This window comes from Ornithodoros turicata, chromosome 1 (genome assembly GCF_037126465.1).
Source record: "Ornithodoros turicata isolate Travis chromosome 1, ASM3712646v1, whole genome shotgun sequence".
Lineage (NCBI taxonomy): Eukaryota > Metazoa > Arthropoda > Arachnida > Ixodida > Argasidae > Ornithodoros > Ornithodoros turicata.
In genome coordinates, this window is record NC_088201.1 from 91,005,122 (window position 1) to 91,028,710 (window position 23,589).

The 23,589-nt window shown below is 48.3% G+C and overlaps 1 protein-coding gene and 1 long non-coding RNA gene across 2 annotated transcripts; both read right to left on the reverse strand.

Annotated features, from left to right (window-relative positions):
• Nucleotides 1–2,585: 2,585 nt before the first annotated feature.
• On the reverse strand, nucleotides 2,586–22,352 carry LOC135378462 (uncharacterized). Its single transcript, XR_010418395.1, has 6 exons — nucleotides 22,237–22,352; nucleotides 19,682–21,795; nucleotides 19,521–19,597; nucleotides 18,467–18,539; nucleotides 18,012–18,110; nucleotides 2,586–3,216 (listed from the first exon to the last, which is right to left on the reverse strand). It is a non-coding gene; the product is annotated as an uncharacterized LOC135378462 (long non-coding RNA).
• On the reverse strand, nucleotides 3,212–11,558 carry LOC135378652 (uncharacterized). Its single transcript, XM_064611739.1, has 6 exons — nucleotides 10,892–11,558; nucleotides 9,117–10,063; nucleotides 7,775–7,963; nucleotides 7,646–7,712; nucleotides 5,845–6,797; nucleotides 3,212–5,541 (listed from the first exon to the last, which is right to left on the reverse strand). The coding sequence occupies exons 1-6, from the start codon at nucleotides 11,556–11,558 to the stop codon at nucleotides 3,244–3,246; spliced, it is 5,121 nt and encodes a 1,706-aa protein (XP_064467809.1). The 3' UTR covers nucleotides 3,212–3,243.
• Nucleotides 22,353–23,589: the final 1,237 nt, after the last annotated feature.

A 23,589-nucleotide genomic window follows, 5' to 3' on the forward strand; every position in this document is an offset into this window, starting at 1 on the left:
CGCTGTATGCAAGGGTCTCTGCTACTAAAATCGACGGGGCGGAGGAACAGTCTCAGCTCTTCTGGGAATGAGTTGCACAATGTATCGCGCAAGTTGATTACACTGCGTAGGAGGTTGTCGTCGCCGACGCCGCGCTCCTGTAATACACTCACAGACCAGTTGATCTTAGTTACGAGCAGGACGAGCGGAATTCATGGAGGAGCCCTGCCATCTGCAATGTCCATGCGATGAATCCACAGTACGTGCAGGCCAAGGAGGCACAGAAGGCTTAGGCCGACGCTGCACTCCGTTGCAACGTCAAGGAACTTCAGACGAACCCACGTGAGTTCCTCCTCGATACCAAAAGTTGTACGCAGAAAGCCCCAAAACTGTACAGCATTTCGGCATCCCAGGAAAGTGTGAGGCAGATCCTCCTCCTCCGCGAAGCACATATCGCATTTGTTGGACCACGGTACCGTGAAGCCCTTCTTTATCAGCCATGACTTGACCGGCAGGGTCTCAATGTGAAATAGTGTAAAAAACCTCTGGGTACTTGTGGATACTGGCAGTGCCTTCACAGTCTTAAGGACCTTATCTTGCTCTCTCCCTGGATAGTTGCTTCGATACAACGGTGCAGGAAACAGGCTGTTGATCATATCCCAGTACAACTTCTGACGCTTAACCGAGATTAGATACTCCCAGGAGAACATATCCTTCAAGAAATTAACCGACTGAGCTACTTCCCTGTAGAAAGCGAGATCCATCTTACGCTTCGGAGGGTTCGCCGTCGTCACTGTGAATGCAGGTGTGAAGACACAGCCAAGCGTCTGAAAAGCCCACTGCAGGACATCGTGCTTCTTTTTGCGAAAGTAGAGAAAACGATGGACTAAAAGCTTGACACCTACGTTGACCAATCCGAAGCCATCCCCTTGTATGGTGTGGAATATGTTGGTCCAGAAGGCATTGCTTCCTTTTCCTGCTTATGAGACTTCTGATGTTGAAAGTAGCGACTGTAATCTTCATGGTGAGGCAGCTTTTGGGTCTCTAGTAAGGTGACTGCCCTTATCTCGAGTGTCGTATGTTACCTTGGGCACTGCCCATTTCTTGCGTTTGGTTCTAAAGCTAGGCCGCTGCCTGTTATCCGATTCCAAAGGGGTGTTGTTCAGATCGCCCTCCATCTCTGACAACTCGGACTCCGTTGTGTCAGGGCGCCGGCTTAAAGTGTCCAGGTTGGCACCATGATTAGTAGGGGTTTCCTTTCTGTTGCTGGGTTCAGCGTTGCAGTTGGGATCGGTAGGTTCTGACTCATGTTCTAAAGGAGTCACGGGCGCATCGGGCGTTGCTACGCCAGCCGGAGCACTTAAAATAACATCGTCGCTAGCAGTGGTGGGCCCTGAAGGGCTGTTCATTGCGTTAGCCGTTTCCTCCTGGTCCATGATGACGTCGGCATTGTCCTCCTCGACCGGGCGCGTCATCTGTGCGTAGGATCGAATACAATTTTCTGCGAGGTGTCCAAAACGGCGACAGGTAGTGCACCTCGGGGTTTTGCAGTACTGCCTAATGTGGCCGACTTCTCTACACCGGAGACATAGTCTTGGCCTCCCGGGAACAGACACGAGAACCTGGCTTCTGCCCACTTTCATGAGATGTGGAATCCTCTCGGCAGAGACGTTATCGTGTAACGTAAGCTTGACAACTCTCGTTGTTGTTTCTACATGCTCGAAAGTGTCGTCGCGCCATCTCTCGCGCTGCACATCAGATACCTTGCCGAAGCCCTGGAATGCCAGCTGAAGTTGGGAGTCGCTCACATGATAGGATATCCAGAACACTTTCACTCACAGTTCCTTTTGGGACGGGTCAAGTAGTAGGCACCTTTTTCCTTTTACCACACACTCCTTATGCCGGAGTATCCTGTCCTTTGCATCCTGCGTGCTAGTCGTTAACAGCCAGACACGATTCATTAGGTACACCCCGAACTGCGTGATATCTTGAGGATTCCCTAAGTTCTTTAAAGCGGGCTTAAAGTCTTCAATTCGATAGGGCCTACCGGTAATATCCGCATGCATAATGATGGCACTGCATCCAAGAGAGTCCTTCGCGGTAGCACAGGAAGCACAATTCTATAATCCTGAGGCACACTTGAAGCAGAAGAGCCTTCTGTATCCAGGCTAGGGTTAGCCTTGTTTACCGCTCCAACCGAGCTCATGATACCACGTTTGAACTCGTTCGCAGCCGGAAGTGATAACCCGCCTTAACCACTCGACCACGACTGCTTCCTTATCGGTTTCATCGCGTTGTTTTTGTAGCGTATCGATTATTTCGCGACAGCTTTTAACTCTTCAGAAACTCCTGCAATGTGAAATCAAGCACATTCGCATGTATTGTAGTTTTTCATAAGATCATAAAAACGGTGAAGCGTAGACGACAGGATTCGAACCTGGGCGGGGAAACCCCAATGGATTTCGAGTCCATATCCTTAACCACTCGGCCACTTTTTTTTGTTCTTTATTTGTCTAAAACCTGTGGGAACCTCGGCCCACAAACCCGGGGTGGTTCCGTATTCGACCCCGCCGTAACCCCGAAGAACACTGACACAGCAGTTGAACAAAAGAAACAAAGTTTATTGCCTCACATCAGAGCTGCTGGCCGTCTGCCCGCTTCGTCGCTCCTCGCTTTAGTGACCGTCTGCCAGCCTGCCTGCCGCACGAATCACTCCTTCCCCGAGCGCTCGCTCTTTTATCTCTTGCGCTATCTGCGCGGAAGTTGCCGAGTTATCAGCGCCCCCCACACTCTCCCCCCCTTGAGGCAAATGTCCGGAAGTTCGGGGAGGTCGAGGATTATATCCTCAGGGTCCGGTGAGAAGGATGGCCGAGCGAGAACTTGGGGGGCCAGCTGCCGAAGTAGGTTCACTGCAGCGACTATGTCCCGACGTGTAGGAGCGGAGGCCACGTTGTTAGCTGCTGCCCTCTGCTGTGCGGCTTGTTGGATACGATGCAGGTGAAGGGCTCCCGCATTATGGGTCGGAGGGTGGATCAGTGGAACACCGCAGAAGGGGCAGAGGGTGCTTCTTTCTTGTTCCGTGTACACCGCTGGAGGCTCGGTGGGGTGTCTGTTTGATCTGTTTGGGGATCGGGGTGACGGGGAAGGCCTCCGAGCAGGAGAGTTCCCAGGGACTCGCTGAGGTCGGTGCCGTTGTTGGGGTCGAGAACGGCTTCTCGCTGCAGGTGGTCGTGGCATCTGCAGGGAAAAAAAAATGAAAAAGCATCACCTTGGAGGTCTACGAGGGCGGAGGTTATAACGAGGAGACCCCGGTAACCCGCCCCGAACTGTCCCATCTTCAGCGGGCTGCGACTCCGTGTCGATGGGGCCGCGGAAGGGTTGGGATTGCGACGAACTTGTGCCGGAGTCCTCTTGCCCTTCCTCTTGCTCCAAGATGCGATCGATGAACTCCTTGAGGTCTGTGATGTGAACTGGGTCGGACTCCTCGCTTGTACTGCAACGTTCAAGTCTATAAGTTACGGGTGTAAGTTGCGCACTTACCCGGTAAGGCCCGTCCCATCGATCCGCGAGAGAAGCTGCGAAGCCCTTCGCCGCGTCGCTAAGTGGATGCGTCCGCCTCAGGACTAAGTCTCCTACGCGGTATGTTACCTGGCGTCGACCCTTGTTGTACTGGGATGCTTGCTCCAGTCGTGCGACCTCAAGATTCTCACGTGCACAACGAACTGCAGTTGAGAGACGGTTGCGAATGTCTTCCGCATATCGTGCATACGGGCGACGGGGTTGTTCCCTCAGTGTTCGTAGCGTGTTTTCGAGTGGGAATACTATTTCCCGTCCAAAACTCAAATAGGCAGGGGTGAACCCAGTAGACCTATTTTCCGTCGTACGAGTGGCGAAGCCAATCTCCGTTAGACGCGCGTCCCAATCCTTATGCCTGCTGGTAAGTGTTACCATCATCATTTTGATATTCCTATTGACCCGCTCAGTTATGTTTGCCTGAGGGTGATAGGGGGACGTCTTCTTGTGTCGGATACTCAATGCCGAGCATGTGTCGACAAACACCTTACTTGTAAAGTACGAGGCGTTATCCGTGATAAGCTGGTCCGGGAATCCAAACCGCGAAAAGACATCCAGCAGTCGATCCCAGATCCGAGCTGATACCAATTTCCGCAGGGGATACAGCTCAACCCACTTCGTGAAGTGATCTGTAATGACTAACAGGTATTGGTTACCACGGGGACTTCTGGGGTATGGCCCCATTATGTCACATGCGACTATCTGCCAAGGCCCTTGACTGACAATCGGTTGCAGCAATCCTGGCGGCTGTCCTCCCCTAGGTTTCGACTTCTGACACACTGGACAGCTGCGAGTAAACCGCAAAACATCCTGTCTCATGCCTGGCCACGTCGCGATACGACATAACTTAGAATAAGTCTTGCTGCCGCTACCGTGACCTGCCAAAGCAGAGTCATGGAAATATATGAGGAATAACTTACGTAGCTTTCGTGGTACTACGATCCTGAAAGGGTTGCCGCCGACCTCCTCGTCGTCCGCCTGGGGGATGTACCTCACCAGAAGACCATCCTCGCTCAGCTGATAGGAGTCGAACCTCTCTTCAGCGTCACCGGCGTCCGCTGGGCCCGTTGTCTCCAGCCACCTTACTACACGCTGACAGAGTCCGTCCGTCCTCTGGGCTTCCACGATGTCCTTCCGGCTCACGATGTGTCCCCACGCTAGCTCTCCGTCCGTTCCGGCTTGTCCAACCGCGGCTACGAGCTCCTGCGTGGTAACGACGTCCTCCAGGGGCAGAGGTGCTCGAGACAGCGCATCTGCCACTTTGTTAGAGGTCCCCCTCCGATATTCGATCGAGAAGTCGTACCTTTGCAACGTCAGACTCCAACGTGCAAGTCTTCCGGCGGGATTTTTCAGTCTACTCAGCCAGGTGAGTGCCTGATGGTCAGTCTGGATTGCAAATTTCGCACCATCCAGATACATGTCAAACTTATTCAGTGCGAACATGATAGCCAGGCACTCTTTCTCTGTCACGGTGTAATTTCGTTCAGGTGATGTCAGCGTGCGGCTTGCAAATGCCACCGGCCGAAGTTCACCTTCGTGCTGTTGTAACAACACTGCGCCCAGTCCATAATCGCTCGCGTCTGTCTGCATTACAAATGGGCGATTAAGATCTGGGAGATACAGACAGGTGATCTGCGCTATCGCTTCCGTCAGGGCGGAGAATGCATTCTCCTGTGCTTCTCCCCATGACCAGCGCGCACCTTTCCGCAATAGCCAGGTTAGTGGCTGCGTCATGTCCGAACACCGCGGTATGAATTGTCTATAAAATCCAATCATACCAAGGAAGCGCTGCAAGCTCTTTACCTCCTGCGGGCGAGGGTAGTCTAGGATAGCCTTCAGCTTGTCCTCGTTCGGCCTGACCGTGCCGGACTCCACTGTAAACCCGAGCAGGTCGATGCGGTTAGTCGCCAACTGCATCTTTCGAGGATTGACCGTCAACCCAGCAGCTTGCATACGTCCGAACACCACTTTCAGGTGTGAAAGGTGTTCCTGGAATGAACGTGAAAAAATTACTACGTCATCCATATAAGCCATGGCGAAGTTGTACTTCGCATCGCCGAGCACCTCGTCCATCATACGCTGAAAACTAGCCGGGGAATTGGACAGTCCGAAGGGAAGCCGGACGAACTCAAACAGTCCCCTATGACAGGTAAAGGCTGTCTTTTCGACATCATTAGGTGCTATCGGTATCTGCAGGAATCCTCGACTGCAGTCCAAGATTGTAAACACACGGGCTGATCCCAACGTGTACATGATCGAGTCTATAGAGGGAAATGGATACGAATCTCTCACCGTCACCTCGTTCAACCGGCGGTAGTCCACGCACAACCTTGCGGTTCCATCTTTCTTCGGAGCGAGTACCACCGGAAAGGCCCACGGGCTGCGCGAGGGTCTCGCAGCACCCGTCTCGATCATTTCGTTCAGCGCAGCATCGAGCAACTTGCGCTTGTGGACGCTAAGCGGCCGCGGGTTGCATCTCCAAGGCCTTGCGTCGCCGGTGTCTATGCCGTGTTCCAAGACTTCGGTCAAACCTGGTTTTTCCGTAAACATCCGGGAAAAGGGTAGCAATGCTTGCTCCAGCATTTCTCGTTGCTCTGAGGTTCCAGAAAACCCTTGCAGACCCTCCTGCAAGGCAGCAGTTGCAACTACAGGCGTTCGGTATTCTGTTCCGTGATGATCTCCAACGGGCAGTGATGGTCCAGCGCCGCGAGGTACTCCAGCGGCTTGCTGCTTAGGTTCATCGCTGTTGCCAGTCGGTTCCCGGTTTCGCTTTGAGCAGTCGTCCTGGGTTCCCTCACCAGTCCGGCGTTGGTCCGCTCCAGGGGTTGTCCACTCCAGGAATGGGTAGAAGGCACTGCTGCATGCATGCTGGTAACCTCCGCGACGCAAGTCCAGGACAAGTCCCATCCGGATAATGAAGTCGCGTCCCAGGATCATTGCTCCTGCCAGTCCAGGAAGGTAAACAAAGCGTTGTCTGACCCGATGTCCATCGACAGCCAAGGTAAGGCGCACCGCGCCACCGGCAGGTACAACCGCATCAGAGGCGAGCCTTAGGCGAGTCCTGGTCGTCCGTACCGAGATGTTCCGCTCCGGGCACCAGCCGTGGATGGTGTCGCCGATCAGGGAAACAGTTGCTCCGGTGTCCACCAAACCTGCAACGTCTTTGCCCAAAACGCGCACCACGATGAAAGGTCCAATGTTGCAGATGTCATCTTGCAATCGGCACGCAAGCGGGACCAAGGCCACTGTATTATCAGAAAAGATAGCACGGTTAGAAGTAACTTGCCTCTTATCAATGTTCGCTCCGGCCGACGACGGGAATTCGTAATCTGCGGTTACCGCCGTCGGCGTTCCGAGTTTCCCTGGGGGGGTTCTTTCGGGGGTGGCCGAAGTACGATGTGGGCAGTCCCGACGGATGTGTCCGTGTTGCCCGCAACCGTAACAACACGGTCTCCCAACGTTTAGTCCATTAGAGCGCGGTGGGGTTGATCCCTCAATCCTGTCGTTACGCCGGTATCCTGACGTTCGGCGACGTTCGCTACCGGTCTGTCCTGCGCTCCTCGAAGTCTCCTCAACAAGCCTCGCTCGGTTCCTTTGCTCGTGCGCAAAAGGATCGAGTGAGCGGTGTGAAGCACCTGCCGACGCTCCGCTATTCGGTCCTGCAGGCCAACGGGGATGCAGCTCCGTTGCCTGTACCGATCCGCCCCATGAACAACTAGGCTCAAGAGTCTCCTCCGGTCTAGGAGGTGGGCGGTAACGCAGCTCAGCTAGCAAGTCGGCCTGAATGCTGCGCGCTTCTGTAGCTAACTCCGACAGGGAAGTAAAACTTCGACCCCGTAAATATGGCTTGAACCGAGGGTGGCACTGTCGGATAACGCGTGCCACCTTCTCTTTTTCGTCTACGAGAGGGTCCGCTCTCCGATACAGTTCCTGAATCGCACGGATGTATTCCAAAAGGCTCTCATCCACTATGCTGCGTTCGGGCTGCAAGCTCTTCGCGCATACGCATCGCGTAGTCCCGAAACTGCTGCTTGAATACGCTCATCGAGAAAAATGGGGTCTGGGACCTACGCCACAAAGCAGCTGAGCTTACCAGCGCTGCGGGAAGTACTCGACGCAGAATGACGTCGTCGGTGGCTCCAACGGCAGTTTGGTAAGCACTCAAGTCGGCGAGGAAATCTTCAGCCGACTTGGAGTCGCTGTAGCCCGAAAATGTCGGTACCGGCAAGTTCAGGCGCAGCTGCGTGTCCGGGGACGGCTGGGCGGCGGGCGTGCTGCTACCAAGCTGCTGCGTCAGTAACGTACAGAGGGATGCCATCTGTCGAAGCAAGTCCTCAGCCACTGGCGCAGGCTCGTCCTCGTCACTGTCTGGGTCGTGCTTCTTCCTGGGAAGCATCTCCGGTCGAAGAACCTGCGTTGCAACGCAGACGGCGGCAGAACGAAGAAAACAAACAAAATGCACACTAACTGCAACTATGCCGTGCCCTCCGGGGAAAACGGTACGACGGGTCGAAAACACCAACGTTGGGCGCCAATTTTGTGGGAACCTCGGCCCACAAACCCGGGGTGGTTCCGTATTCGACCCCGCCGTAACCCCGAAGAACACTGACACAGCAGTTGAACAAAAGAAACAAAGTTTATTGCCTCACATCAGAGCTGCTGGCCGTCTGCCCGCTTCGTCGCTCCTCGCTTCTGTGACCGTCTGCCAGCCTGCCTGCCGCACGAATCACTCCTTCCCCGAGCGCTCGCTCTTTTATCTCTTGCGCTATCTGCGCTATCGCGCGGAAGTTGCCGGGTTATCAGCGCCCCCCACAAACCTAATTGATCACATCATACACCACTTGTGTATAATCCTATAAAATAGCCGGTTTTCTTTCTTGGCTTGCAGCGTCCTTTCAAGATGCGTATGAAGTTTGATGTCGTCCTTCTTGTATATAACACCTTTTTTTTCTCCTTTAGCAGTCTTTGTCTCCTCTCTTCTGGAGTTATAGGCGGCGCCGGTGAGAATCTAGATTTATTGATGTTTGTACCGGTGTCCTTCCACTTGAACTCTTTTCCTCCAGCGTCTGACGCTCTTATGATTACTTTGCTGTTCGTTGATGGTGTCGGTTCCGTCATTCCCCCGGTGTCATGTCCTTCATCGATTTCTAAGGGCCAGTTCTCACTTGGCGACGCCCGACGCGGCGTCGTGAGCGGGCGGCGGAAGTAGAGGCGCATTTCTGCCGCCCCGTCAGCGCGCACAATTTTCATGTTCCCACCACAGTGGCCTTCCGTCGTCCAAAGCAGACGAAAAATCAGGGGGCGTGGCCTTTCTGTGTCACCTAATTGGTCGCCAGCTGTCGTTCTCGGCAGCTCTCGCCGACGTCGTGAATGAAGTTCGGCATGGCAGTTTTTTTTGGCTCGACGTCTCTCCTCTCCCGACTCCGGAAATGCGCGTCTATTTCCCCCGCCCGCTCACGACGCCGCGTCGGGCGTCGCCAAGTGAGAACTGGCCCTAAAGCTTTGCAGCTGTTTGGGCTTGCGTCCTGCTGCTGGGTACTTGCGCTTAATTATGTGCTGGGTACCACCAAGTCTGTTTCGGAGTTCCCTGCTTCGGGAAGACTGTCTTTATATTGTACACCCTTTGTGTCTTCTGGAGAATGACCTGCTGCTTCGTGAGTCTTTGCCTTCTGCTGACGAAGCTTCTCATCTGTACCGGTGCCGCTCGTTATCTCCTCGTTGATCCTTCTTTCCGACAGGGCGGCTGTTTCGTCACCGACTGCTTCTGCTTGCATGTGCCGCTCTGGCTCAGACTGGTGCTCTCTTTTCTCTAGCGCAGTTGCCCCTACTTGTACGTTTTCGTCCACGTCCATTAGTTCTGCTGTCGTCGTATATTCGGCAGGTGCTCTCGTCTTAGCAGCGTAGGTACTAATGCAGTCATCTGGAACATGGCCGAAATTTCTGCAGGTTTTACACCAGGAGGCTCTACATATCTTCCTTAGGTGTCCCACCTTCTTGCACCTTAGACACAGCGGCGGTCTTCCCGGTATATCTATCAAGACATGGCCTCCCATGATCTTCATAACATGAGGAATGTCCTCCACGGACACCCCCTTCCGCAGAACTATCGCAACCTTGCGCGTCGTCGTCTCAGCACCTGCGAAAGCTGTTGATCTCCATCGCCCTCTTTCTATTTTTTCTACTTCCCCGTATGCAGTAAGAGCGTTGCTCACACCGTTATCAGACACGTGCATTGGCAGCCAATGCACCGACATGTAGATTTCGTTTTGAATTGGATCCAGGATGATACACTTTTTATTCTTCACGCTGATCTCTTTCTTCGCTACGAGTTTTTCTTTTGGCAGCCTTGAATGCAGTGTCAACGCCCACACGTGGTTATACAGGTAGGCCCCAAACTGGGCTACGTCTTCTTTTAATATCACAGAAAAGACACCTTCGGCAAAGTCGTCTGCCCGATATGGTCTCGCGGAAGGGTCCGCATGCAGAAATATAGTATTCAACGACACATTACCTGTAGACAGAGTGGGTAACACTAGTCTGTAATTGTCAGAGGATGCGCTGACTGCAACGTTGCTGATGGTATCCCGGCTAGGGTTAGCCGTGTTGAACGCAGCTCCCACGAGCCCATTTCCCTACGTCCGACCGCAACCGCTGCCGGAAGTAGAATGCGTTAACCAATCGGCCACGACGGCTTCCTTATCGGTTTCATCGCGTTGTTTTTGTAGCATATCGATTATTTCCCGACAGGTTTTAACTCCTCGAATGTGAAATCAAGCACATTCGCAAGTATTATAGTTTCTCATAATATCATAAAAAGGGTGAAGCGCAGTCGACAAGATTCGAACCTGTGCAGGGAAACTCCAACAGATTTCGAGTTCATCACCTTAACCACTCGGCCAAGAAGAAGATTTTTTTTTTCAATCAAACTGATGAAGATGCTCAGGTGTCAGAACTTCGTCTTCGACAAGGGCCCGTAAAGTGTGGTGCATCAGAAAAACAAATGTGCCTTCAAACATATCATGCATGTGACATCAGGTGGAAGTTGGCGAGTAACATCGAATTCATGCAGCTATGTCCAGCAGGGGCGACTTTCCCTGTACGCCATACACAGATCGCAAATCGGGGTTCACTTCCACGGCCTGCAAATGGTTAGTGTGGCTTTTTGCATCACGGATGACACAATCAGTTTCCCTTTTGATTTCACGTAGCTCGGTTGACCTTGCCAAACAGAATCTGCAAATTCTACCGCTGCTGAAGGAACACGTGAAGCCCCGAATAGCGTGCATGGAGAGGTTATCGCCGCAAAAGGCGACTACATGGACGCTTACCTTTTTCGTACCCATCGCTTTGACGACATCGATGCCCTCAGTGGCTAGTAGATTCAAGTCGCTAATCAATGGTGCCAAGACTACGTCGAGGCGACCCTTGCTGTCCGGGTATTTCGCTATCAATGCCAAGTGGATGTGTTTCACTTGTGAGCGAAACTTGGGATGCAGATCCAGAAAAGCGAAGTAAACTACAAGCAATTTGTGGGTGCCACGCTTAGGTCCTATGGGGTTGACGATCTCAAGCTCATCGGAGTAGAGAGTGATGTACACAGTGCTAGGTAGCACGGCCTGTTGTGTGATGCTCAGAAGTTGCTTGTGGAGTGTACCATCTCGGAAATTGCTAATCTTTCCTGGGTCAGAGCAGGGTGGCGGATGGAGTACAGATTCAGCAGCTGTTGGAGTTTCCAAGATGTTTTTCAGGACACTTGCTATTGGCACGTAGTGGAATGATTCGTTTGCGTTGTCTGCATATTGATGTTGTACTGGCTTGACGTAATGAAAATGTTCTTTCGCAAACGCTTTGCGCTGGTACGCGCTTTGTACTGGGGCAAACATTTTCTTTACAAAATCGCACCTCGATAAGTCGCGCAGGTCATCACTTGTAGCCAGGACTTGGTCGTCTATTTCGTGACGTTTTGCGCTTTGCAAAGCTCTTCTATGACAGAAGTTGAAAGGCATTCCTGGTCGCGAAACGCAGCTTCACACGGTGACTCGGGTAGATTGTGCTCTTCCGTTAGTCGAAAAAATAGTGCGCAAACTGTTTTTGTTGCTTCTGCAATGGAACGAAAGAACGAACCGGCCGTCCCTGCTTGTTCGGAGTTCCCTTCTTCCATCTGTGTTTTCCCGGATCATGCAGGGGATCATTTCTTTCAGAACTTTCTACAAAGTTACTCAGTTGTGGTTCGGTCTGGTGAGGCGCATCTGTTACGGGTTTGGTGCCATGTGCGCTGTACAGGTGCTTTCTGTACGAAGCCATGACTGAGTAGTTTCTGCTGCAGCCATCCACACCACAGATAATGTTAAAGTTCGATTCACCACTGTGTTGTGTGGCTAAATGGTGGGCAACACGTTGCCGCGTACACGCAAAATACGCACACCTCGGACATCGGAAGACGGAAGCTGCCATTTCTGCTAACTGATCACGCACTCTAAAAAATAAGGGAGTCAGGGTGACTCCCTTTGGGAGAGTCAAACCCTGCCACATATATAACCCCCCTCCTGGAGTCACTATGACTCCATCAAGGCGGGGGGGGGTCATTTGATGCCATCCAGGGGAGTCATTTGACTCCCACTTCCATGGATCTGTTTTGACTCCTACCGGCATCAAGTGACCCCATAGGGGGAGTCACTTGATGCCCCCGGGAGTAGGGGGGACCTTCCACCCCCACACAAAAAATGCGCCAAAACGAAGCACCGTTGCAATAAATTCTGTTTCCCTGCAGTACTCGCTAACTGCACCAGTTCCTGGCCAGAACGTACAAATATAAATTTAGTTTGGTCACTTACACCAAGGTGTACTGGCAGTTCGAACATACAGCAGAAATACATAATTTGTTGCAAATGGTATTCTACATTTTTAACACGCTACTGAATGGTTCCAGACTATAGGCTTAACATAAGAGATTTTTATTGCTTTGACGATTAGCACTCCTTTGATACAAGATAGCAGCAACAGGCTAAGTGACTAAGTTACACATGCTTTGCTCTTTAAATTGAACCACCTGCACAACTTTGACGTTGTTCACAGCCCTACACAAATCTGATGATCCACATCGATTAAGGACTAGCACTTGCTGAGCGTAGTGGCTATTGACTGTCCTATACTTCTTGAAACCAGTTTCATCCAGTTAGATTGAACAGCTGAATTATTTAATTTTTGACCAGGATGAATGTTTTTGTTCTTGTTCTTTTTTCATTTGCGGTGAGACCAAATGTCCTCTACACGGTGGTGCCTTCAAAAACCCACCAGCCTGATATTTCCTGTACTGCAGATATGGAAATGATAGCTGTGGATTTCCGAACTGAGAGAGAACGAGTTCTCATTACCTGAGAGAACAATTCGGATGTGATTCGATATAAAAAGTTGCCTAAAAAATGCGCAAAATAGAATGCAAAAAGGTTTCTGGCAACAGCATGAACATCTTGCTGATGTGCAGGCTGGTGATGATGCCACAGAATTCAAGTAACACTTGCATACTTTCCGTTGATGCTGCTGCCATTGTTACTGTATAAGAAGTCTGTTAGTAACACTTACGCGCTGGCTTCAAAACCTTTTCGTGTCCTGTTTCATACATTCGAGTAACATTTTCCTGCTATATTCCAGATTAATTCCCAGTCTGCCCCCTGATAACAAGAACATGTGCTGTGTCCTTGCAATCTCACAGGCGCTTGTCACTCAGCTGTAGCACGCAAAAACTGAATAAGGGTGGGCTTTCCAAGGCAACCCCCTCTACAATGGAGGGTTATATGGAAATCAATGAAGCACAGCAACTAGTACCGTATTTTCGCGCGTATTAGCCGCACCGCAGATAAGCCGCAGGACTCGTTTTTAGATACATTTTGAAAATGCTTTTGCAGATAAGCCGCGGGTAATACGACGCGACTGCTTTGTGCGCTAAACCAGTGATGCACAAACAAAATCAATAGAGACTCTCAACGCTCGTCGACGCCGTACTCCCTGCCAGTTGCCCTGTTCCCGTACTGGTCCGCGACGTCGACGACTTTTAGTTTGAAGCCGCTGTCGTAGCTGTGCCTCCGCGTTGGAGCCATGCCTTACCTCTAACTGCCGTGCCCGTGTCCGCAAATGCTACTGCTCAAGTCAAATGAGAACTGACGCCTAGCTGACCACGTTTTATCCCGATGTCAGGTGTATTGAACCCTTCCTGTGGGTCTACCGACAAAGGAGACCGTAGGGAAGGCCATAAACCCTGTGGCCCACATTCCGGTGTCGGCATGGTGTATAACAAAGGAGGTCAGTTCTAGTGTTCTACTGAGATCGGATTGTGCCCTTGTTGCGTGTTTTTTGTGGATTGACGAGTTAGTGGTGTTCCAGGAGACATTAATCACTGTCACCTCTTTTGTTAAAGCTCCGTGGGGGAATGTATTCGGAAGGTCAGTCCACTCGAATGTGGACCCGCCCCTGTTCGGTATTGTTCGTGCACTGGCAGGGCGGTCCTGATCCGAAAAACATGAGGCACTGTCGTCCCTTTCGTTTAATCCGGGGTATGGGGGAAAATACCAGGGAAAAATAGCCATCAGATACCCGTGGATAAGCCGCAGAGCGTCCGCAAAAAAAAAAAGAAAAAAAAAATCGCGCATAAGCCGCGGCTAATACGCGTGAAAATACGGTAGTACTTAATCGATGTACATTATGAAATTTGTGCACAGCGTCAATCTGTATATGCTCCAAACAGTGATTCCACCTTAACGTAACAGTTAATTAGTTAAGCTCTAGGACTGTACACAACGTTAAAGGGACCGAAAAGTGAATATAAACCTATCGAAACTTTATGTTCAGCGAAAAGCTTGAACCTTCAAAAGTTCGAATATCAAAGAACTCCGCTGAAGTCGCTGTAGTTTTTCTGTAATCGAATTTTCCATAATTGCATGTCCAGGGACCTAATAGGAAACCGTGCAGTCTGTCAACAATTGCATAACCCCGCGCCATCTGTCGAGGACGCATGTAATACGCGCACTTCCGGGCGCTAATCCGGCGAAAACGAAAATGGCAGTGGGCATTTGTGACCACTTTCTACGTCGAGAATGTCAGCCTCTTGACCATGAGTGCGCTCGAATTCCGCATTCGAGAACTGTCGCTCACACAGAACTGTTGTTCGTGCGTTAGCGTGCTGGAAAGTGTGTTTTTCGCAGCAGAGGATTCCTCGTCCAGAGATCAATTGGAGTCACATTCGTCCTGCGCAGTAGCTCACCGTGCCGTGAACATGGACTGCTTTGTGAAATTTCCATGTATCAGGGAGAAGCACTTGTGTAAGCCGAAACAAGCGCTGTTTTTTCGTCGTGCAGGTGTTCATGTGTGAAATGCAAACCGACGGATACTACGGATGGATACTACGGTTTTTGCTGCCGAGAGGTAGAGAATGCGTGTGAAAAGCAGACAAACGATTGCATCAGAACTAACGACGAACGAATACTGTGCCTTGACACCGAAGTACTGCAAGTGTCTTTTACATACATCCGAGAAACCGAAGAGCATGGCAGCATACACGGCAGCGCCGTGTGGTCTTTACGCGCTACTTGAACGGCAAACTGGACGGAAAACCCTTATTTCTGCAGGAAATTCCGTTATACCACCTGTCGGCCATTCACAAGAAGGATGTGGGGTGCTCCGAGAAAATACAATAGAAAGTACACCACTGGATATCGATCTGCGTCATGCATGCTATTAGGGATGCTTTCCTATCAGTACGCTGACCTGTAGAAATGTTGTCAGCATATTTTCATTTATTGTTTGCTGCAAGTTTTTGTCATTGCTTTTTCTTTGCTGTCACAGCATATTATAAATACTAGTTTGTTTCTGGAGGGTTAAATAACCTGTGGGCATAGATGTATTTGTAGGTTATACTGATGTCTCAATTGTATATGTGAGGAGTAAGTAAGATAATTTTCGTCAATGTCATTCAGCTGAACTGTGTTCATAACCTTTTAGTATACTTCTTAGTGACCACGTTTCCAAATGTCAACTAATAATTGAACCAAGATTGGGATTTAACACTTAATTAACTCTGTTTTGCTAAACGGAGTACTTGTAACTGATTCATTATCACGTCACCACTAACATTTGTAAAGAAGGACTTGAGGGCTGACTTCAAGTATTATTAACCCTTGATCTGGGTTCAAAGTTAACCATGCACCATTGGTGTGCATAGTACTCCAAAATGGCTAAATAATTTATTGCATAAGTTCTCTGTTACTGTAATTGAGATGTTCTTTTGTAAAGTACTTTTGACAGCCCTGCAAATTGAAACTGGCATCAGTGTGCACTACAAATGCATCGTAACATTTAATTGAAATATAATATAAGAGCTGAAGCAACATTTTGTCACAACTCAAACTATATCTTTCTTTTTTATTGTCCAGGGATTTAGGAAACAGAGTAGGACTTCCTGCCCTCTGATGTTTTGACATACTTGATAGAGTTGTAAAACCTGCAACAAAATAAACAAGAGAAGTATAAACAGTTTTGTCTTTCCCTTTTGAATTTAACAAGCTTATTATATTTTACAAATTTGTTCACTTTTGTATTCTCTGTTGGTGAAAAGAATACAGGAACAATAATGCTGCAGATCGAACAATGACCTGTCATCTTGATGAAGATCAGAACATTTCTTCAGGCATGCTAAGTGAGACAAAAGAAATGTACAATGAAGGTTGTACAAAAACAGCAAATCTCCGTCGACTAAAAACATTATATATATGTGGATGTTACCACATCGTGTAGTTTCCATCCAAAAGTAGGACTAGGCAAGGTTGTTTGGTAGGTTGTTTGCATGTTGATGTGCTATACCGTTACAGCACATCAATATTGATGAGGGGCAAACACAGTAGACAGCGTGATGGCTGCAAACTCAAGTGAAGATTTATTCAACAGAACAAGAAACCGAAAGCATGAGTATAGAGAAAGGCAGTGCCATGCAGTGTATGGTGAACCACATTAATCTCTGAGAAGGTGAATCGGAAAAGCAATAAAGAGAAATGACAGTTGCGTCCTAGATAAGGGAACTCTGCAAATTTAGGACCAATATGATGTGGTAACCTTGCATGGCTCACTACAGCTCTGACACACATTGAACAATTCTAGTAGTGGGGCTTCAAAGACAACGAACGTTTGCTGTTTCACTGAGCATTCAAGTGTAGAGGATGCATCTCTAGAAAATTAATTAGCGTTCCTTAGTCATAAAGTCATAACTACATCTCAACAGGAAGTATTATTGTACCCTTCAAACAAGCTAGTAGTTCTGATCGGTTTCTTCTCCCGTTGTTGACGTCCTACTAATGTTCTGCACCTGTCCAAATACTAAAAAAAGATGTCACAAAGTCTGCAACACGTAACAAATCTAGTGCTTCCATCTGTGGACTTTGCATACCTGCTTTCAGCTATTTCTGTCATGTCAACTTGAGTGCCTGGATCACACACACACGAAGCAGTCTTGCGCTACTTCAACACTGGAAGGCCCCTAAAATTAAATTTGTTGATGTTGACAATGTTAAGTACAGGACAAGTAGGATAACATAAGTGAAATGGAATACGTCGTCGATATATTATAATTTATACATGTGTGACGCCTGTACATACCTAAGACGTTGTGTTGAACTCGTCACCTCGGTGAAGCAAAATCACTGGGTACTGAGCATCAGTGTGCTTCGGACGTCTTCGCAATTCGCCTTCTACGGCATCTTCGTAGTCATCGGCAGCAAAATGAGAACAGCACACACGACACGACTGCTACATCTAATAACCGAGTGTTTCGAACCACATTCGCTTTCGCGGACTCTCCTGTTGATTCTTGTGGTAGAAAACGCCCGCCGCCGATGGTGAACGAACATGATTTTTGCATCCCCGAACACCAAAACTACACCAGGCATATGTAGGTCTCTCGAATAATTGACACAACAACCACGAACATGTCATTCACTTCTCTTCGCGCGACCAACACGACCACCCACGACGTAAACAATAAACGCGATAACACAGACGGCCTTGCAGATGGCGCGGCGGATCGTAGCTCGTAGCGGCGAAGTAGCTGAATGCTTTATTAACGTAAAAGCTATGGAAGTTAGCGTCATTTTTAAAATGGCGTTTAGCTGTAAGATAATGTGCGTCAGCTTTGTTCTCTACAAAATTAACTCTCACGTGGTAAGGGTTGACCAATCCCTGGGAGCCCTGGACCTGAAACCCAAGTTGCTCTTTTTCGCCGTTCGCTGGCAGCACCGTCCATGTTCCGGCAATCTTCAAAATATTTATACGTAAAAAATATGCCGAATTGAGAAGTAATGCTTTCTGTATCTTATCAAACAACGATGTTGTGCACGACAGTGGGCAAAAATATGGGGGTTATTTTTCACTTTTCGGTCCCTTTAACGGTAAAGAAGGTAGCATGCAGGATGCCCTACCATGAACCCTTCGGTCAAAACAGAGAATGATGCAGAAGCTTGCAGGCCATCCGTTGTGTGATGGATGATGGTAGGATACACATGGGCCTCTCCTGGCTTCTGCAAGTAAAGTATTTTAAGAGTGAAATTATGAAGAGTGCCAGGAAAACACTGCCACATTATCAGATAATAATATAATTTCATAAGTTCTATCTCTTCCACAGAAAATCTATATGATAATTGAGGGGTTAAAATTGAGTTGGTATGTGCTTTTGGTATTTGAATGAAACAAGGTAAAAGGATGGTGTTTCTCATCAGCACTGTAGTGACGTGATTGACCCAAGCCATTTTTGAGAACCTACTGCACGATAAAAAAAAAATTCAAGCAAAAAAATGGTGCTTTTGAGCAGATATGCTACCTCATCACGTACACACTCTATACTTTATTTGTAATACACTTTCAAAAAGGGACGTACATGTGGTCATCGAACCGGAAGCCCATTTCCTTGTAGCGATTGTCATGTACAGGAATCAGTTGAAGTAGGTTACCTGTAACGACAAAAATTAGAGCAGTGTTCGACCAGAGCGGTGTCAAAATTCGAAAATTCCAGGTGAAGTACAGTACACAATAGAATATACATTACTCCCAATAGTTTCCCATTAGTCATTTCCTGCCGTATGTTGCAGCCACAACACCAAATATAAACGAAATAGTCAAAGAAAATGCCAAAGCTGGCTTACTGTTGAAAAAGTACTATGTGTGCTCTACACACAACGCCATCCGCTTTAGTTATTTTCGCATTGTTTTCGTTGGGCCTCTTGGGCGCTATCCGTGGAGGACTTCGTATTGCTGTAAAAAGAAAGTGAGGTTCGCGCGGCAATTTTCGAAGTTCAATTGTCTAAAAATAAATTTTCTGCAATTAAAAATTGTTCAAAGCCTTTCCTCGATGGTGGCAAATGTTTCCAGAACTGGCAATTACCGAAAGTCCCGCAATGCTCCAGCGCCTACATCGCCAGTTCGAATTTTTTTATCACTTTACATGAAACACCCTGTATATGCACTAGATATTAAAACCTAAATGTGTACTGTAGCACAAACAAACTACTAGTGTGACCTCCGAAGGTGCATATTAACTGCAATGAGCCTAATTGGGTGCTCCAACTCTAGCCAAACTTTACCTACTCCTAAAATGAATAATTCAAACATTTAGCTAATTGACTAACTCCGATATCGTACAGCTCCAGTTGTAGGGTCCAATGCCAGTAACCTAGGGGCAGTGATAGAATCTAGCTAAAATAATTAATTTTATCTTTATCCTTATCTGCAAATGAATATCTGTATCCAGTAAACACCCTCTATATTAACCTAATGTGTGCATGTTTACGCATAATCTTTGTATGCGCCTTTATATTCATTATGACAGAGGTTGCACGATGGCTCAGATAGGTGTATAAATATTCCACATATCTTGGAGACCCACCCACCCCTTCTCAGCAAAATAGACCTACAGCACAAAGAACATTGCTTACCAACTTCTTGATGACTCCATCTGTCTTCTCTCTTAGCAGTGGTGGCAGGAAGCAAAACATAGCACTGACCAGGGCACCTAATGCGATGGGCAAATTACAATGGCGTCTAAATATGTGACACACCTATATTATTCAATAATTGAGATTGTGCTGTGTCATACCTTCAACACAGAGCCACTGCTTTCTGACCAGCAGACACCTTCATAAATAACCACAGCAGAAGGTGTATACCATTGGGGAGAAGGAGGTATTCGCATGGTTCTGGTGTACCGAAGAATTATCTGAACAGCTAGAGTAGAAAGGTGATGAGATAAGGATTACATATGCGTCTAAGTTCTGCAAAGCAGGTTCCAGTGTCAACAGCAACAAAACCATGGCTCCAGCTCTCTCCTCTCATGTATGGGTGTTGGCACACGCTTACTGTGCTTCCATTTCAAAGGCAAGGAGCTGGAAAAAGACAGATGCTTAATGCATGAAGATATAAAACGCAATCTCAGCTGATGCGGTGTTCTGAAGTACAGCTCAGATGAAGCTGTATACTGCGCAGACATACATGCTTCACACACTCAAAAAAAAAAAAGCTTTTCATAAGAACAAAACGTGCACAAAATCATAACATATCTAGCAACTGCATTATATAAAAATTATATTATAAAAATTATATAAAAACATTATGTGAAAATTCCGTCCTGCGTTGAATTGCGCGAATTCCCCAACCAGTCTGCCTTTCACCTGAATAATAGAAAGGCACATTCACAGAGCCACAAGCACATTCGAAAAACGGGGGGAGAAAAAAACAACTGATTTGTATGCTCAATGACACAGCAACATGCAGGCTGACGCGACATTGTTTCAAGATCTTCTAAGCATGCGCGTTTGTACGATCGACGTGTATGTGCACTTTTGCGTGTACCCTTAGAGAAACCGCGAATGGGAGGTCAGGCGCGCATCTGACGCTTCGCGACTCCCTTTTTTTTCTTAGAGTGCGGGAGTTCCGCTTCTATATCACTTGTTCCCCCATGCTACCCGTAATCACCGTTGTTTGAACGCAACATTCAAGTCAGCGGCAGATATTGGATCTGTTTTCAGAATTACAGTGCGCCAGTATTTATAAATTTCTCGTTGGAAAACTCGATTATTTTATTTTTTATTTTCCGGCATAAGGTTCTGAAATTATTATACTGAAATTTCACTGTGTTAAAGCACGACCTACTACTATACTAGAGACCTGGACATCCGCAAAGCTCCCAGCGCTGAGGTAGTAGTTCTGACAATCGCCGCTTGGCTATGGGATTTCGCGCTAGTTCGCACTATTCGTTACCACGTGACTTGCCGAAACCGCGGCAATGCATGGTGGGCTGAGTTGACAACGACGACGAAGCAGTGAGAGAGAGAATAGCGCGTGCTTAGCAACAGCTTGGTAGCACGAAAGACGGTGGCAAGGGCGACAGCCACATTCTCTGTCCCCAATAATGCTATGTGGCGCTTGCAGTGGCCACTACCGTAACTATCCCATGACCCGGCTCTCCCATAGACGACTGCCAGTTGTCCAGGTCTCTAGTATAGAGTAGGTCGTGGTTAAAGTGTAGTCAAGCCAAGTTAAAGCCCCAGGATAGATTTCGCCTTCCTGCGGTAACGAAGATCTCATGCTGCCGTATGGAAGAGAATGACGAGTGTGAAAATCGAAATAATAATAAAATGGTGTTTTGTCTGGAGCAGCTCTCTCTGCGATAGCCGCAGTTATCTCCGCCTGTCTATATCTGACCGTTTATTTATCACAGAGCTACTTCCACGATGGCCTTCCTGGCCTTGTTTCTTTAGATATTTGGAAACTCCTAACGGAAGAGTTACATCGAGCTAGATGCTGATCTCCTAGTGAGTAGTAATGACTGGACACAGACGCACAACTAGCCTTAAACACGATTAATTAATCAATTAGAGCTAATTGGGACCCTCACATTAATCAGCATCATCCAATGAGTCATCACACTAATTGGAGAGCGTCTAACTCGTGTTCAGGCCAGCTGTGCGTTGGCGGCAACCTGTGTCCATAAAAAAGAAAAAAAATACATAGAAATAGAGTGGAGAGAAGGAGTTAGTTGAAGATCAACGACGCCATCTTGAAGAAAGCGGTACGGAACGGCCGTTGACCATCGCCGGGCGACGGAGCACAGAAGCAGGCTGCAAAGCATCGCAGCTATGACCACAAGTTCTGGACATCCTGTGACGTCAGCTGTGACGTCATCATTACATGTCTGGGCAGGTTAGGACAGCTCTGGACATGCGAGGAGAAAAACACTCGTAATACAGAGGCTGGGAAAGCAAGAGTGAATATGCTAACCATCAATAGCTAACAACAAAAAGAATTAGTTACTCAACAAATGAGCCCACCACAACAGTAGTCACGGGGAGCGCAGAACGATGTGACAGCTCCATCCGACAGCCTGGCAGGGAACTGACTCGTAGTGGTTTTTTCTCCTGTATAAAGCCCCGCAGCAGCACCTCCTAGCGGTTACTTTCTCAACTAATCTCACGACAAAATTATTAAGAATCACGCCAGCGCTACTCTCGTTCCCAAGGCAGAAGAAGATAGAAAATGGCGGGGATTCCCGGACAACAGCAACCAGCGCCCGACGTGTACGGGCATGAAAATCATAAAAAAGGGGGACAAAGTTATCACGAGCGAAAGCATTAGTTACACAACAAATCAGCCCACCACAACAGGAGCGCAGACCGATGCGACTGCTCCATCCGACAGCCAGGCACAAACTGAGTCGCGCGGCGACTGCGGAGCGACCGAGGACACATCTGCACTCCACGAGATCCAACGAGCAAGTGACTGGGGCGCCGCGCCGCGCGCGCTCTTAGCGCCCTCTGCGGCGACCACCTGTGAGAAGTAACACGACCGTGCCTGCGAAAGGCTAAGAGAGAAGTGTATTCCTGCGCCCTCTTCTTGCGTTGCTCATTGGTCATGACGTCATCCCATTGTCCCAAGGCTACACCGCTTTTTTTTTTTCACATGGTCGACACAAGTAGACAAGGTCAATCTGCAATGAAGCCATGGCATGACGTCATCACCTAAGCATGCAGCTGAATGATTCAAGGGCGTGTACACTGTAGACAGGGGACCTATTATTTATTGAATCACTATCCCAAGATTATTTCCTTTATTCTTCTATAACGATTGCATAGGAAGCAGAAAAACTATTGCAGAAAAGCACCATGCATGAAAGCTGATCGTAGGAATTCGAAAGTCTTACTAAATGAGGCTTGCAAAAGAACAAAATATCCTAACACGTAACTCCATCAATGGACACTCCAACAAATCAACACAGAGAACGGGTAACAAGGATCGCAGAACGATGCGTCTACTACATCCGACAGCCAGGCACGGAACTCAATCGTAATGCTTTTTTCTCCTCTATAAAGTCATGCATCTGTCCCTCTTGCGGTTACTTTCTGAACTAATTTAATCGCAAAATTATTAAGAATCGTTCTGGTATTATTCCCATTTAAATCAAGGGTGCAGCAGCACTAGCGTCATCGTCAAGACAAGAACGATCAACACGAACCTTTTGTGTCCACAAAAAAAGAAAAAAATACAAAGCTAGATGTATCAACAAAGGAAAGCATTTATGTCGGGGCATGTCAGGAGCGCTATTACACGAGGACAAATTGCATGACTGCTGGGCAACAGAGGAAAGCAAACACAGAAAAACACTTGAACAGAGTGAAAAAGACACTCACCATCATTTTTCACGTTCACTACATTCCCTCATTGTAAATCTGTTCGTCACAAAATCCACCACAATCGTCACACACCATTCACCAGTGACGAACCACACATCCGCACCCCATCAGAGGCAGACGGAACCCCACCGAAGCTACGCTCTTCCACTAACGGCCAACGCAATTGCTAGGAACAGAATTAATGCGTCCACACCCATCAGTGTCCAAGAGAAAAGTGAATCCTTGCGCCCCCTGCAGGCCTTGCTCATTGGTCGTAACGTCAGCCTATTGTCTCAGGGCTACACTGTTATTTTTTCCACTAATGCTCCTCTGGACAAGG

Bases quoted from the DNA above. Each gene is read 5' to 3' on its own strand.
- LOC135378652 (XM_064611739.1), bottom strand. From the start codon at position 11,558: ATGCCTTTCAACTTCTGTCATAGAAGAGCTTTGCAAAGCGCAAAACGT. The intron at 10,064-10,891 runs GTACGAAAAAGG...CTCTGTCTACAG, and splicing joins CGATGTCGTCAAAGCGATGG to GTAATGTGTCGTTGAATACT. The intron at 5,542-5,844 runs GTGAGAGATTCG...CGTTCATTCCAG, and splicing joins GCCGGTTGAACGAGGTGACG to GAACACCTTTCACACCTGAA.